This window comes from Micropterus salmoides, unplaced genomic scaffold (genome assembly GCF_014851395.1).
Source record: "Micropterus salmoides isolate LMB-PRFRI ecotype aquatic unplaced genomic scaffold, ASM1485139v1 Ms_hic_scaffold_10, whole genome shotgun sequence".
Classification (NCBI taxonomy): domain Eukaryota; kingdom Metazoa; phylum Chordata; class Actinopteri; order Centrarchiformes; family Centrarchidae; genus Micropterus; species Micropterus salmoides.
Window position 1 is genome coordinate 16624653 of NW_024040041.1, and position 13928 is coordinate 16638580.

Genomic DNA, 13928 nt, shown 5'->3' on the forward strand with positions numbered 1-13928 from the left:
ATGCTGCTTTTGGAATTTCTTCAAGGCGTCTGCAGGTGATACTAATCTGGGGTCCTCACTGACGCTCGCTCACATTTTCAAGATGGCTGCTTCCATAGCAGGATTGTTAAAACCTTGGACACCGAGGTAATTATAGTTTTTATAAAGTTATAAACAATTATTAAGTGGTGTTAGCGGTCTGTGTAATTTTACTGTGACATGAGAACATTTTTCCTGCCATTCAGTCCAAACTGTAATTTAGCGAACGAGCTCTTCTGTTAAATAACAGCACCGGAAAGATTACACTAATGTAACATTATAGTAGCAACACTGCAATAAACTATTTACATTATTGATCCGCTAATGTCTTTTTAGTCAGTCACAATGATAATTTACTCAATAGAGTGTCCAAAATAATGACATATTACCATCACACGTTAACAGAATAGAGTAAAATGTCTTCAGTCGGCTTCAACCGATGATTATTTTCTTTTATTTCATTGTTTCACATTTAAAACCTCACAAAAGAACAACAAAAAAAAAGTCACAACTTTCCAAAGCCTAAGGGGACGCTTTCTTATGTTCTTGTTTTTGTTCTAGACCACCATTCAAAAACCCAAGGCTATTCAGTTTATAATATAAAACTTTTATGTTGTTCTTTACAAAATTAGCTAAAATGGCCATCAAGATTTCAAAATCCAACTTGCAGTCATCAAATTTCTCTTTTTTGCCCGACCAACCCAAAGAAATTAATTGACTATTGATATTTTATACAAAGAAAACAACAACTAAGAAAACCAGCAAATTTCCAAATATGACCGTTCACAGCCAGTGAAATGGATCTCCAGGCACACCAGCTCTCCAAGTAGATAACTCTCTCACATGTCCTTTGGTTTGCAGAGTGTTCCTGGTGAGATGGAGCAGATACAACCCTTACTATCTAGAGCCAGAGGTCAGGAAGGAGGCCTACAGCACACCAGAGACAGAGCTGAGCGCTGAGGAAAAGGAGCAGCGGGAGCTCAAAGCGATCAGACCCATCAAGGCAGCAACCGGCGGAGTCAGCAGCTCTGTTTTCAGCGACCCAGTCCTCAGGTAGAATAAACATCCCAGCTCACTGCAGGAGGGTGTGCGTCTGAGCGTTCATGTCGGGTGATCACTTTTGTCTTTTTGTGTTTTTCAGTAAATTCATCAACATGATGATGAAACACGGAAACAAGGTCCTGGCCAGAGAGATCTTGACGCAGGTGAGAAAGCAAACACTGTCTCCAGTGAAGCTCAAAGCTTTGCTGTTGGCCTTGTAACATGAGTTACCACCATTTCTCTTTCTGCTTCCAGACCCTGGAGAACCTGAAGAGGAAACAGGTAGAGAAATACCACAAGGCTCCAGAAGGGAAGAAGGAGGAGATCGAGTGCAACCCCTACACCATTTTTCACCAGGCTCTGGAGAACTGTAAGCCAGTCGTTGGGCTGGCCAGCATACAGAAAGGTGGAAAGTACTACCAGGTCAGTGATGAGGCAGATCAGTGCTGTTAGATTGATCTCTTGCACCAACAAAGTCTAATTACATTCTGTTTGAACCCCACCCAGGTGCCCATCCCTCTCTCGGACAACAGACGTCGCTTCCTCGCCATGAAATGGATGATCACGGAGTGCCGGGACAACAAACACCGACGCATGCACATGTATGAAAAACTTTCCCAGGAACTGCTGGCAGCCTCCACGATGGAGGGCAACGTTGTCAAGAAGAAGTATGAGCTGCACAAGATGGCCGAAGCCAACAGAGCCTACGCTCACTACCGCTGGTGGTAGGAAGAAACGGCTCAGGACTGAAACACTGTCAACTCAAACGTTTCTTCAGAGTGACGGCCTGGACAGATTCAGTGACACGTTCTGTTGCTCAAAGCCTGATTGTAAATAGTTAAAGGCGTGAAAATCCTTTTGGTGGAAGGAGTGTGCTGCAAAAATTGCTGTAGGACTACAGTGAAAAATAAAAAGGTAACATTGTGTTACTTTGTATTGTGTACTATAAACATTCATCATTTGTATTAATTAAAACACAACACAAAACAGAATTAAGGAAAAACTTCCAAGATTTATTAGAACAAATACATTTGCATTAAATGTACAACCCAACCATAAAAAATGGTATTGAGTAATGTAAAAATGTTGCAGCAGTGTAATAAAATATATAAACATGTATTGCAGACAGTACTGTGCCCTGTCATTAAGGGACTATTAGTGTCTACAGCTTTCAAGCTGAGTTATTCCTATTTTAACTCTCAGGATGATCGTCTTTAACCTATTTTGCCAGTTTGTTTTGTTGACTTGGTCTGAATGTGGTGACAAATCCCACAGTTTGTATGCAAATCGTTAACGCAGCTAGAAAAAAGGATTTTGGGAGATAAACTTTTTTTTCTCTGAATTGATCGGAGGTTGATTTGTCTGACTGCTGTGAAAGCCAATTTTATATTAAGCTTTACTTATTTACATATTATTACAGGTGCAGCTTTTCAAAATAACGACATTTCAAAAGCAATGTAATATTTGAACCACATGGCGAGTGTCCTATGCGTGTCGGTCTGATTCAAAGGCACAGCTTTGGGTGTAAAGCCGTCACCGAGTGTCAACAAAAGGTAACAACAGACTCACAACGTAAAACGGAGCTCAGCTACATCATGTTTCTAGTGCTGGTGGAAGCTGAATTCAAAAGGAAAAATACTTTTCTATGACTTAATTTACGCTGGTAAGTGACCCGTGTATTTGTGAATAGAGGAAAATAGCTACTCCTCCAGCAGTGGTGGATAGTAACTAGGCATATTTACTCAAGTACTTTACTTAAGCACAATTTTGAGGTACTTGTACAATTTAGAGGGAAATATTGTACTTTCCTTTACAGCAGTACACTTGTTTGATGACTTACTAGCTACTTTGAAGATTCAGATTAATAATCCAAATTATGATTCATTAATAATTCTAATCCAATAATATAACATGATTCTGAAATGAGTCATTCTGCATTAAAACTTCTTTTCCTGTACTTTTATGCTAATACTTTTGTACTTTTACTTAACTCAATTTCCAAGGGCAGGATTTTTACTTGCAATAGTACTTCTATACTGTGGTATTTCTACTTTAACTTAAGTAAATGATCTGTGTACTTCCCCCACCACTGTCCTCCAGCACATCAACTTTTAAATTAAGATTTTAATCCTCGTCGAGTCCCCCATATTGGACGACGCCGTTCTTGTTATTTTGGCACGACTTGTTTAAAAAAAACTTGCAAATAAAATCTGACTTATCTGTAGAAACACAGTTTAAATATGAACTGTAACTAATCTCTTGGTATTTTATTTGAGTTGTAAAAAAAATTAAAAGAAGATCCCTGAATTAAGACAACGCTTCTTCTGACAACTGATCCTCAAATACTGAGAGGCAACAAAACAGTAACAGGAATCCTACAAGACAAGTTAGGCAAAAATTCCTCTGAACTGCAGTTCAAACCTTTTGTAAAAGATCAGTTCTACACTAAAATAATTCTAAGTAATTCAAATATTGGTTTTCAATTAAATTAAAAAGTTGGTCACACAACAATAAAAAAAAAAAAAAAAGTAAAAAAGACCAAATCAGCTTGCTTCTGAATGGAATGTCTGTTTCAAGCCCTTTGGATTTGGTCAAAAGTAATAAGTTGGACTCAAAACAGGAATGCCTGCAAGATTAAAAAAAACCCATAAAAAATATATTCGGCTTCTTTATCTGTAAGCAAACTTTAAAAGAAACTCCTTTTAAACAAAGTGTACCTGAATGTGGCTAAACCTCGTTAACTTAACTTCTTCTCAACTATTGCACGTTCCACCTACACGGCACCACGTCTCGGTAAATATTATCACAAGCAGGGAACAATCCAGCAAAATCAAAGTCTTTTTACAGTTTATGAACCACTATCTTCACAAAACCCTCCGCTGATTTCCTGGAGGATGTCGCTGTCCGACATGAAAATGCTGGTTTTATAATCAGTGGCGACTATGGAGAGTCATCCAAGGTGTTTGACGGCTGGCGAACGCACCTGTATGAAACAGCTGCTCAGCACCCTGCGACAATCCTAGTCGGCAATTTCACTGTAGTAGTACTTGTGGGCAGTGCTGCTGAGCATCCAGCCTCCGGCCCTGAACTCCAGGATCTCCAACAGCAGCAGGCGGGTCATGGAGGTCAGGCCCTCCTGAAGCAGGAAGCCGTCACGCAGCAGGAAGAACAGCTCGTCCATCCGCTGACTGTTTACCTTCTCCAGCTGCTCTCCGATGCGATGCAGCTGCAGCACCAGGCAGTCCACCTGCAGGGGGAGGTGGAGGAGATAAACACAAGTAGTTAGTTTTAATGTAGGCGTACATTAAAAAAAAGTGCTCCTAAATACTTACAGATTTCCTCACATGCATGATATCTACCATAATCAGTTTTGGTTTTTTAAAAGAACAGTACTGTCCATTATCAAGGTAAAGAGTACAAGGTTTAAAAGTTTACAGTTTACCCCTTTAGGTTTATTTAAAACAGATCCAAAAAAAGAATTTAAAGGGAAAAATAATTTATCAAATGAGCTTATAACCATATTAACTGAATATAACAAAAGGAGACATAACTAAACATTCTTTCTCACCTCCTCCTCATTCATCAGAGCATCGGGTTGGGCCAGCCTAATCAGACAGTCAAACACAGGATGGACCAGAGCCACCATCGGCATGTTGTTCACCTAAATGTCAAGACAATCACAGAGAGTGCTTACAGCCACCGACTGTTAAAAAACCTTCATCAAGGCGAGCAAGATGCTGCATTTACACAGCAGCAAGAGAGGCAGTGCACGGTGTCAGGAAATGTACTTCTGCTCCACTGAACACAAGACTGAATCAAAGAGATCACAAGGTAGAACATTCAAGCATTTTACTTTGATCCAGAGCAATTTAACAGTGCTGCTTTCTATTTAAAACTTTATCATAATAACATGATCAAGTTTAAAATGTCTCAATGGATAACTTACTTTGAGGTAGTCGAAGATGTTGCAGATGAACGTGACATAGCACACCCACTCCTGCAGCGAGCGCCCCCTCGTTTCCTCACGGCCCTTGAATTCCTGCTGGAGCCGGTTCAACAAGCTCCTCCTGAACACATTTCCGTTGCTCTGCTTGGCCTCGGCCTGCACGAGGTGACCAAGAGAGGTCAGATAGAAGATGGGAGTATGGACAAAAAGTCAGGATGCATAGCGGTGTGGCTAAGCTGGCTTAAAAGCCTCCTGTTGCTTGAGTGTAAACTACCGGTTAGGCATTAATAAAATAAGAGGATTAAGACTTTGGTTAAAGAGACGCAATCAGGAGTTCTGCTCTTAAATCCATCTGCCGCAATGGTGCTCAATGTCTTCATCAATCCAACTAACATGGACAACAACTAATGTTAAATGGTGATGGACAACCAGCCCATCAAACGGCAAACAGTATGGACCTGCACGATGGTGTAGCAGATGCGTCCAGCCTCTTTGCTGAACACCTGGTCCTTCAAAGACTGATCTACGATGATACTGGATACCTTCTCCAGGTTCACTGAACTTGGATCTGAAAGAAATAAAAAAATACTTACAAAGAGATTGTTTGAGATGTTTGTTATTCACACACAGTGGGTGCTGGGTTGTTTAAGTTCCAGCAACATGCAAATGCAGGTAAGGTAACCTTTCAATGCTGTTTTCAACAACATCTGTGTGTCCAGGTCAAATGACTGGATCCTGTAGTCATCAGTAGAGTTTTCCATTATAGATGGCAGCACCCAAGATCACACCTGAGAGCTGTCCCAGCTGTGAAGATCAGACAATACTTTTTTAAACTAAACATTTATAGTGGTCAAAATATGACTTGTGTTTTCAAAAGAAATGCAAGCTTGTCACAGACAGACCGAGGTTCTGCTTCCAGCCTGGGCACTAACTGCATTACAGACAGAGACCAGAGAACAATTTGTGTGACAACAATAACAGCAAAATCCTGTACTGTCATCAAACTGCTCCCCGCAGCTCATTCACTGAGGGATAGGAGGGATTACATGGGCAAACCCAGGTCAGCCAAAAGGTCACACAATACCCCAAATCAACAGATTTAACACACAAGAACAATCAGATTAATACCAATACATTAGCCATGTACCCATCACAAGTAACGTAACCTACGCTACATGTGTCGTAGACGTTACATCTATCGTTAGCTAAGTTACACCTTAAGTTGGGTAATAACGCTATTTATCGTTGAGTTAATGAGACCAAATGTGGCGTTCACACAGTTTTGCTATCTTGTTGTCAACACATTAATAGCAAACACTGACTATGATGAATTAGCTAGCTTGTGTGCCTCTGCAGAACCCCAACGTTAGCGTTAAGACCAGTTAGCGTCAAGTTTTACACCCAATGTTCACCTACGTTTACATTACAAACGGCCGTCAAGCGAAGGACACGGGTTAAAGTTAATTACATATCAAGTTGGTAGAAAATCCATCTTAAATCACTTACATTTTTTTTAAATGAGCGAAATTTTACTTCAATTCTTGGCATCTAAGCCGTTCATATGCAGACGTTGCTCAGCAGCCTTTAAAGCTGAAGTATCACGGCGAGAAAAGTCCCTCCCTCTCTTCACCTCGCCACAAAAAAACGTAACCGAGAACGAAATAATGGCAATTTACGTCTGTTTCGACCGTAACGACCCTTTTATCGTAGTCACAACGCCTACCTAACCAGTCTGTGATCTAACCATATTTGCGTCAGCCCACAGACTGTATATAAAAAGCCCCATATACTGTATGTTCGTGGTGGAAATTGTTTCCGCTGCGATTTAGCGAGACAGTGAATCATCTTACCGCAATATTTCTGCTTTGAAAGGTGTACGCCCGCTCGATCTGATCCGGAAGTAATATTTGCAATTTCTGGCGTGCAGTTGAAAGCTGGTTTCGTCGTCCTGTGAATGTTAGATTGTACGTGTCGGACTTCAGTACTGTAGCTGTAGTAGTGTTTATGAAGGACTTCCTATAAGGTAAGTGTCTACCTGTGCCCCCGCTGCTGCCATGTGCCTCGGTGCAAAGTGAACAGTTGTGTGTTGTTATCTTATATTAGCTAGTCCCACTGCATGTCCTCAACATGTGCCTGTTAACTTTATCTGGACCTCCTAACGTCACATGTATGCACTGACATAATTTTATTTATTATTTAAGTATCCACAATGTCCATCGAGAAGACAATAAATTCATAAAAGAAATTGTTAATATTGTGTCATAAATGCAACTACTGGGTTAACAAAACACCAGCCAGATCCAGTATGCTGCTTTTACATTTTAAAACAGAAAATCCTATAATTCAGGTCATCAGATTGTCATACTAATATGAACAAATCTGTCAAAACATGCAAAGACTTGTTCTTGTTTGAAAGTAATTAAATATATTTACCTAAGTTAACCTAAGTACAGTTTGGAAGTACAAACACTTCAGTGGAAAGGACCATTCTGAGTACATTTTGTGGCTTAATACTTGGCTTAGGCTGGTGGATAAACAAGACATAACGTATGATTCACTGCCATAGTTTGAGATGCATATATGATGTTTTGATATATGATATATTTTAACCATTTATCTTACAACTTGGATAAAAGCTTTTTATTGAGCTAACATCACAGAACAGATTATTCATAATTTCCGTCTGCAGTGTTAACAGGAATCTGAGGCTGTGCCGACATGGTGGGCTATGACCCCGGGGCTCAGGATGCAGGCCTCGCACCAGAGGAGGCAGCGCTGGCAGGATCAGCTGCTGGGATGGTCACCCGAGCTCTCATAAGCCCCTTTGACGTGCTTAAAATACGATTTCAGGTATGGATTTGTCCATGTATGCTTCTTATAAAATATATTTGTACCAAAGCAAAATACAGTACGTCAGCTGTGACCAGACCATTACAGTACTGATTTTTAAATTAAATATGGTGGTGTTTGCCTGCTGTATGTTTATCAGTGCTTCTTTTCCCCACAGCTACAGATTGAGCGTGTGTCTTCAAAGAGGCCGGAGGGCAAGTACTGGGGATTATTTCAGGCATCCCACTGCATTTATTCAGAGGAGGGACTCTCTGCTTTCTGGAAGGGCCATATTCCTGCACAGCTCCTCTCCATCTGCTTCGGGGCCGTCCAGGTAGAGATAATAAACAGTAACAAACAAGTAAACTTCTCAGAAATATCTATATGACACTATTACCTGTATTTACAAAATTTACTTAATTGTGGTGTGATTTGCAGTTTGCCAGTTTCGAGTTCCTGACTGAGGTGGTCCACAAGATGACGCCATATGACAGCCAGACAGCAGGAGTTCACTTTGTGTGTGGAGGTTTGGCCGCCTGCTCTGCTACAGCGGTCTGCCAGCCTCTGGACACACTGCGGACACGCTTTGCAGCTCAGGGTAACCCCAAGGTAGGACCTGCCGCTGCCCATATACTGTAGCTGTCAGAAAGTTTCTGATAGTAGTCAAGATATTGTCACCTCAGATCATAGTCGTAGTTTTTCTTCTATTTTTTTCTTTATGGATTTGATGAGTGGTGGTGGGATTTTCCTCCGAGCCTTGGTATCGCTTCATTTGCTGATCTCCTACGCTAACAGCAGTTTTTCCCTACACTGGGCTGCAAATAAAGTGTGTAAAGAAAAAGTCTTTTAACCATAGACTGAACCTTCACGTTTTTTTTTTGTTTTTTTTTTTAAAGCTCATCATTGTGTATTGTGTATATTTATCCTTCATTGACAGCAGATATAGTCATTCATAAAAATAATGATAGTCCTATTCTCACTTCTGCATGAACATTCTGTTGCCAACAGGACAATTGATAGAAGAATTATCATTTTCTTACCAATTTAAGACCCTACCTAACCCAATTAGATATAGTATAATTTGGACCTGGTTTGACTCGGGTTCCAGGTCGGGTGGACCCGTGAGGACTCTGGCTGGAATTCAACCAGGGAAGCCACATTTACATGGTATGCAACTTACTCATCAGGGTACTAGGGCACCCTATAGCACCCCCAGTTTGAAGTTTTAACAATCTAAGGAATTATGCTAGAATTAACTAAGCAACTAAAACAGTATATGTTTTCAGAAGCATTATTCAAATGTGCTTCTTTTTGTAATGATCATTTATTTTGGCTGTTGGGAGACGTTATATAGGTATAAACTAAAACTGGGATTGTTGCGTCAGTGGATTGTGCTGCAGGAGGCTGTTTTAGTCCGCACCATCAGACTTATTGCAAGCACCGTCACTGCTGCTGGCTATAGTAGCTCGAAAGCTCATCAAATTTAAGCAAAAACATAGGTTAATCCATCCATTTTCTGCCTCTTATCTGGGTCCTATTCTTATCTACTGCTGGTATGTACTAAAAAAGTGATATAATCTGCTTATCATGGCTGGGCTTTAACTTTGTGAACCCTGCTGAAACCCCGTATTATGCTTCAGGTATACAGGAACCTGCGACACGCTGTGTCTACAATGTGCCGCTCAGAGGGGGTACTGACGTTTTACCGCGGCCTGTCTCCAACACTGCTGGCAGTGTTTCCTTACGCTGGGCTGCAATTCTATACCTACAATATCTTTAAAAAACTGTTGGCTCCACCACCCAAAGCTGGAAAGTCAGGAGGTCAGTGGAGATCAAACTCATTGTCCCGCCCATGGCATTTATTACACTACATCACACACGTGAAGTATTCACAGTTTGAATTCCTGTGACCTTTTATGCCCCCTTCAAGGAGACCTGAGAAGCCTTGTCTGCGGCAGTGGAGCTGGAATCATCAGCAAAACAATGACATACCCCTTCGACCTCTTCAAGAAGAGGCTGCAGGTGGGGGGCTTTGAGGCAGCCAGAGTTCACTTCGGACAGGTAATCTCTTCTACAACATGTCTCGCATTTTTGGAGCACATATTTTGGGCCGAATGTCTAAGTATTATCTCCTGTTTTCCGACATGCAGGTACGGAGTTATAAAGGCCTGGCGGACTGCGTGGTTCACATAGCCAAAGAGGAGGGTGTCCGGGGCTTCTTCAAAGGCCTCTATCCCAGCCTTGTGAAGGCTGCGCTGTCGACAGGCTTCACCTTTTTTTGGTATGAATTTTTCCTCAATGTCATGTATGACCTCAAGGACAGCTGGAGGACAAATGGCCTCACCAAAGAATCAAAGGAAAGATAATGAAGAAAAAAAAAAAACATTATGGCACAATCACGCACATTGGAAATGGACTCACTCCTTGATCTTTGCTTGCACTACAGTAAAATCATTGGGTCCATGTTCATTGGTGGTTTCTGTTGTGTTTACATGTAAGCATAGGAAAACATAAATTTATTTGTTGTCATTACACCTCGTGTTGTACAAGCATTGTTTTTTTTTTAATATGTATTTAATATTTTAGTCTGGGTTAAGGTTTGTATTATAACATTTTATGTTGAAACTGAACTTTGCTCAGACGTTTAATTAATGGGTCATAGCTTTGCCATTGTTGATTCATATTTTCTTGACATTTGGTCAAGTTAAATTGGAAGGATTATTCAGCAAAAATTGCTTTGTGTATGCGTATAGACAAAAACACGAACACTTAAGTGAGCGTAATATTTATTATGTCATGTGCTGTGGTGGGAAAACAGCACCCTTTTAACTATAGGCCAAAGGGGCCACTAATTAAATGTTTACAGTTAGTTTAGGTTGTTGTCACTATAATATCATCTCAGGTCTTTATTTTTTAAAATAAAAGTTATTTTAAACAGACCGAGTTGTGCGTAGTCCATTGACAAGAGGATACGTGGATGATTGTGAATCAATAACAGGAGTCCATGGATTAATGCTGCTTAATGTGTGAATACTATTGTATTTTTAAAGGTAAACCTGTGCAAGTGTCGGCGTGTGACATACAACACATTATTGATTACACAGTAGTATTTAAACGATTAACTATAGTGTAAGTAAGTATGTAGTGTCATCTAGAGGTGTGGACTTCAGTCAAACACACCTGTTTTACTATATTATTTTATTAATGGTCTTTTCATTACATTTGGTTAAAGTGCATAATGACTTTGTTTGGGACTTGACTTGCCTGTATTGACCTGGAACTGGAAATATCACCAAGTTGCTTGTGGAGTCAACTGTGTTATAAAAATATCACAGTTGCATAGTACAACTTGTTTTATAGCCTACCAAGTATTTTATTAGAACGATGACAGAAATGTTCACAGTCTATGACTTAATTATTTACTTTTGTGCAAAAACGAAAGTTTTTACTTAATGTTTGTGTGTTGTACATCTGTATGGATGGTGCTTCTATTCTCAAAAATAGTAACTGCAAGAAATCTTATTCCTTTTAGCAAATATGATGATAGGAAAATGCATAATTTTCAAAATTGATACTGTCACATTCTCTCAATGAAATGAAATCAATAATCTTGATATAACAGGACTTTAATGTTCGCATTACACTGAGTCATTCATGATCAGTATAATCAAAAGGTTATAGGGCTAAATACATCTGATCTGGATTTAGATCTAGTCAAGAGTCTCTGTGTTAGTCCTTAAAAGTAGTATTGTGTCTTTTTACACATTGGAAAGCGAAGCGAGTTTTGAGTGAATGTGTGAAATGTATTTTGTAGCTGTCCCTTGAGCAACTATGAGTTTATTTGCTTTGTTATATTTAATTCCATTCCCATAAACGGTATTAACAAAGACATCTCACACAATGAATAAATACTGCAGAATTTAATTTAATTTAATTTACTGAATACAAAACCCATCAACAGTATGACAAAAAACGGTACAGTTGAAATTAATAAAGCAGCAGAACAACATGCAAACCATAGGACCCAGTCTGTAAAAACTCAACATCAAGCATCGGGCCCAGATAACAAAGAAAACGGAGAACATTTAATTCACTATTATTTAAAAGCAGCCTCGGGAGTCAAAATCATGCGATTACAGAAGTCATTTACAGACATGGTGGCTGAGAGCACTCACTATAACAAACACACACTTGAAAGAGACAGAGAGTCCTGTCCTTTAAAATACACAAGAGCAATTTCATAGCAGCATCATCACTGGATATGATATTCTTTTAAAAGTACTGGCATTTTACCGGTTAAATAATGTTCATACAGTGTATATACAATAATACACAATTACCTGACTGTGAAAACCCTATCACTCAACTGACGCAGCGGCCAACAAGAATCTGTCAAAAAGTCCCAACCACATAAATAGGTACGTCAAACCACAAGCTCCAGTTAACACAGCCAGAGACTCCGATGCTCAAAAGGTAAAGCGGAAATAAAAACAAACTCTGTACATGTAACGTTAATGTGCAGTGACTGAATCTTAACATATCTTGTCAACACACCCTGAGCTTAGATTAAAGTAAAGTGATACTCTGTGGGGAAAAACAATTTCAGGAATGTACTGAATGCTATACTCAGTCTGACTAATATGACTCCATACTGTCTGATGCATGGTGCTGGCTGTCTGTTTTCTGAGGAGGAGAAAAGAATGCGGAGCCTCCAGCGGCTTTTTGTTAGACTCTCAATTGGATGCTCTATACCTTTACACTTTGCAGTACTGTTTGCTGTGGAGATCAGGCTGCCTGTCTGTACCTGTGAAAGCAGTCTGAGAGCTGTTGGCTTTGCTGTAACACCGGCGAGTCTGCTGAGGGGGGCTGGGATCACCAGGACAGTGAGAAGTCTCCTTCACTTCAGCTGGCTGAGGGGGCATTGTGGGATGTGCTGGGCAGGCATCCTCCGCTGATCCACAGGTCGAGGGCGTTCACCAGTGGCACAGCCCTGCTCTCATTCTGGCTGCGGACTGGAGTTCCAGGAGAAAAAGCTGGGCAGTTTGAAGATTGAATCCCTACGGCCCGGATCCGGCAGGGTCAAGGTCTCCGGAGCTGACTTCTTCCTGGGGCGGTCCTTTGGCACTGACAGGAACTCAGGGGCTTCTGTGGAGAGGGGAGTGGACGGGGCACTGTTAGGGCCACTGCGGGTGCTGGATGGCAGGGGGGTCTCTGAGATGGTGATGGCAGGAGGGAAGCTACCAATCTTCAGGTTAGTGGCTTCTTGTGTGGCACGTTCATACTCCCTGACTTCCTCCATGGTCATGTCTGTAGGGATAAAGGCATTGCATCAAATGGATGTTGGTTGACAATGACCCCATAGATGTTAAATAGCTGGGATTCCCTGCCAGTCAGTCAGAACTGAATAAGCCAATTGGATGAGAGGCGAAACTTCTTTGAGTATCTTTAACCAAGTACGATATGCAAAAATAAACAATGGGACTAACGAGCTAAACGTAGGCTAATGGATAAATGGTTGAAAGGTGCAGCTTCTGCTGCACCAAGTGATAGTAGAACAAACGCAAACTTTCATTTTCATTTATTTGTTTATTTGACAGGGACAGTGCTCATTAATTAACAGTAAAATAACTGTAAATGAGCCAGTTAGCTCAACAGGCTAATTTTCATCTGTTGTCCCTGGCCAGTTATTATGAAGGCAATCTAAAATGAAGATTTAAAATGACATAAAATGACTTATTACAGTCCACAAGTAATAGCAATATATACAAAATAGTAATAAGACAGATACAACACACAACAATAAGTAACAAACAACATATCAGCAAACAACATAGGCAAAACATAACGAGAGATTAAAAAGACTGACAAAAGACAATCTACAAACAAGCAACAAATCTCAGTAGGCAGTCAGTAGTCTAATGTGCACATATCTGATTATCAATTAGCCAGTTCTTAAGATGACCAGTAAGAGAACGATAAGTATTTGCCTCTCTTATCAGCATTGGCAATAGATTCCATTGTTTAGATGCTGTTACAGAGAATGCTGACTGACTAAAAGCACTTTTTCGAGTGGGAATGAGACAATCCCCTCTTG

The 13928-nt window shown here is 40.4% G+C and overlaps 4 protein-coding genes across 4 annotated transcripts in view; 2 read left to right on the top strand and 2 right to left on the bottom strand.

The window, feature by feature from the left end:
- The first annotated feature begins 20 nt into the window (after positions 1–20).
- Positions 21–2011, top strand: mrps7 (mitochondrial ribosomal protein S7). Its single transcript, XM_038699335.1, has 5 exons — positions 21–126; positions 880–1071; positions 1160–1223; positions 1315–1482; positions 1567–2011. Exons 1-5 carry the CDS (start codon positions 83–85, stop codon positions 1786–1788), a joined length of 690 nt encoding a protein of 229 aa, XP_038555263.1. The 5' UTR covers positions 21–82; the 3' UTR covers positions 1789–2011.
- A 1294-nt stretch (positions 2012–3305) lies between these two features.
- mif4gdb (MIF4G domain containing b) lies at positions 3306–6663 on the bottom strand. Its single transcript, XM_038699350.1, has 6 exons — positions 6512–6663; positions 5688–5809; positions 5464–5573; positions 5006–5161; positions 4628–4720; positions 3306–4306 (listed from the first exon to the last, which is right to left on the bottom strand). Exons 2-6 carry the CDS (start codon positions 5764–5766, stop codon positions 4079–4081), a joined length of 666 nt encoding a protein of 221 aa, XP_038555278.1. The 5' UTR covers positions 5767–5809; positions 6512–6663; the 3' UTR covers positions 3306–4078.
- Positions 6664–6896: 233 nt separating this feature from the next.
- On the top strand, positions 6897–10773 carry slc25a19 (solute carrier family 25 member 19). The gene is made up of 7 exons (XM_038699322.1): positions 6897–7028; positions 7695–7855; positions 8013–8168; positions 8273–8443; positions 9475–9655; positions 9765–9895; positions 9985–10773. The coding sequence occupies exons 2-7, from the start codon at positions 7724–7726 to the stop codon at positions 10198–10200; spliced, it is 987 nt and encodes a 328-aa protein (XP_038555250.1). The 5' UTR covers positions 6897–7028; positions 7695–7723; the 3' UTR covers positions 10201–10773.
- A 1827-nt stretch (positions 10774–12600) lies between these two features.
- The window catches only part of LOC119888688 (cytoplasmic phosphatidylinositol transfer protein 1-like), a 59577-nt gene continuing 58249 nt past the window's right edge, over positions 12601–13928 (bottom strand). The window contains exon 9 of the mRNA XM_038699390.1: positions 12601–13141. Within this exon, the coding sequence (XP_038555318.1) occupies positions 12831–13141 (311 nt within the window). The 3' untranslated portion in view covers positions 12601–12830. The remainder of the gene's footprint in view (positions 13142–13928) is intronic.

Bases quoted from the DNA above. Each gene is read 5' to 3' on its own strand.
- mrps7 (XM_038699335.1), top strand. From the start codon at position 83: ATGGCTGCTTCCATAGCAGGATTGTTAAAACCTTGGACACCGAG. The intron at 1,072-1,159 runs GTAGAATAAACA...TGTGTTTTTCAG, and splicing joins TTCAGCGACCCAGTCCTCAG to TAAATTCATCAACATGATGA. The intron at 1,224-1,314 runs GTGAGAAAGCAA...TTCTGCTTCCAG, and splicing joins CCAGAGAGATCTTGACGCAG to ACCCTGGAGAACCTGAAGAG.
- mif4gdb (XM_038699350.1), bottom strand. From the start codon at position 5,766: ATGGAAAACTCTACTGATGACTACAGGATCCAGTCATTTGACCTGGAC. The intron at 4,721-5,005 runs GTAAGTTATCCA...CTTGACATTTAG, and splicing joins ACATCTTCGACTACCTCAAA to GTGAACAACATGCCGATGGT. The intron at 4,307-4,627 runs GTGAGAAAGAAT...CTCCCCCTGCAG, and splicing joins CTCTGATGAATGAGGAGGAG to GTGGACTGCCTGGTGCTGCA.
- slc25a19 (XM_038699322.1), top strand. From the start codon at position 7,724: ATGGTGGGCTATGACCCCGGGGCTCAGGATGCAGGCCTCGCACCAGAG. The intron at 8,444-9,474 runs GTAGGACCTGCC...ATTATGCTTCAG, and splicing joins CAGCTCAGGGTAACCCCAAG to GTATACAGGAACCTGCGACA. The intron at 9,656-9,764 runs GTCAGTGGAGAT...GCCCCCTTCAAG, and splicing joins CAAAGCTGGAAAGTCAGGAG to GAGACCTGAGAAGCCTTGTC.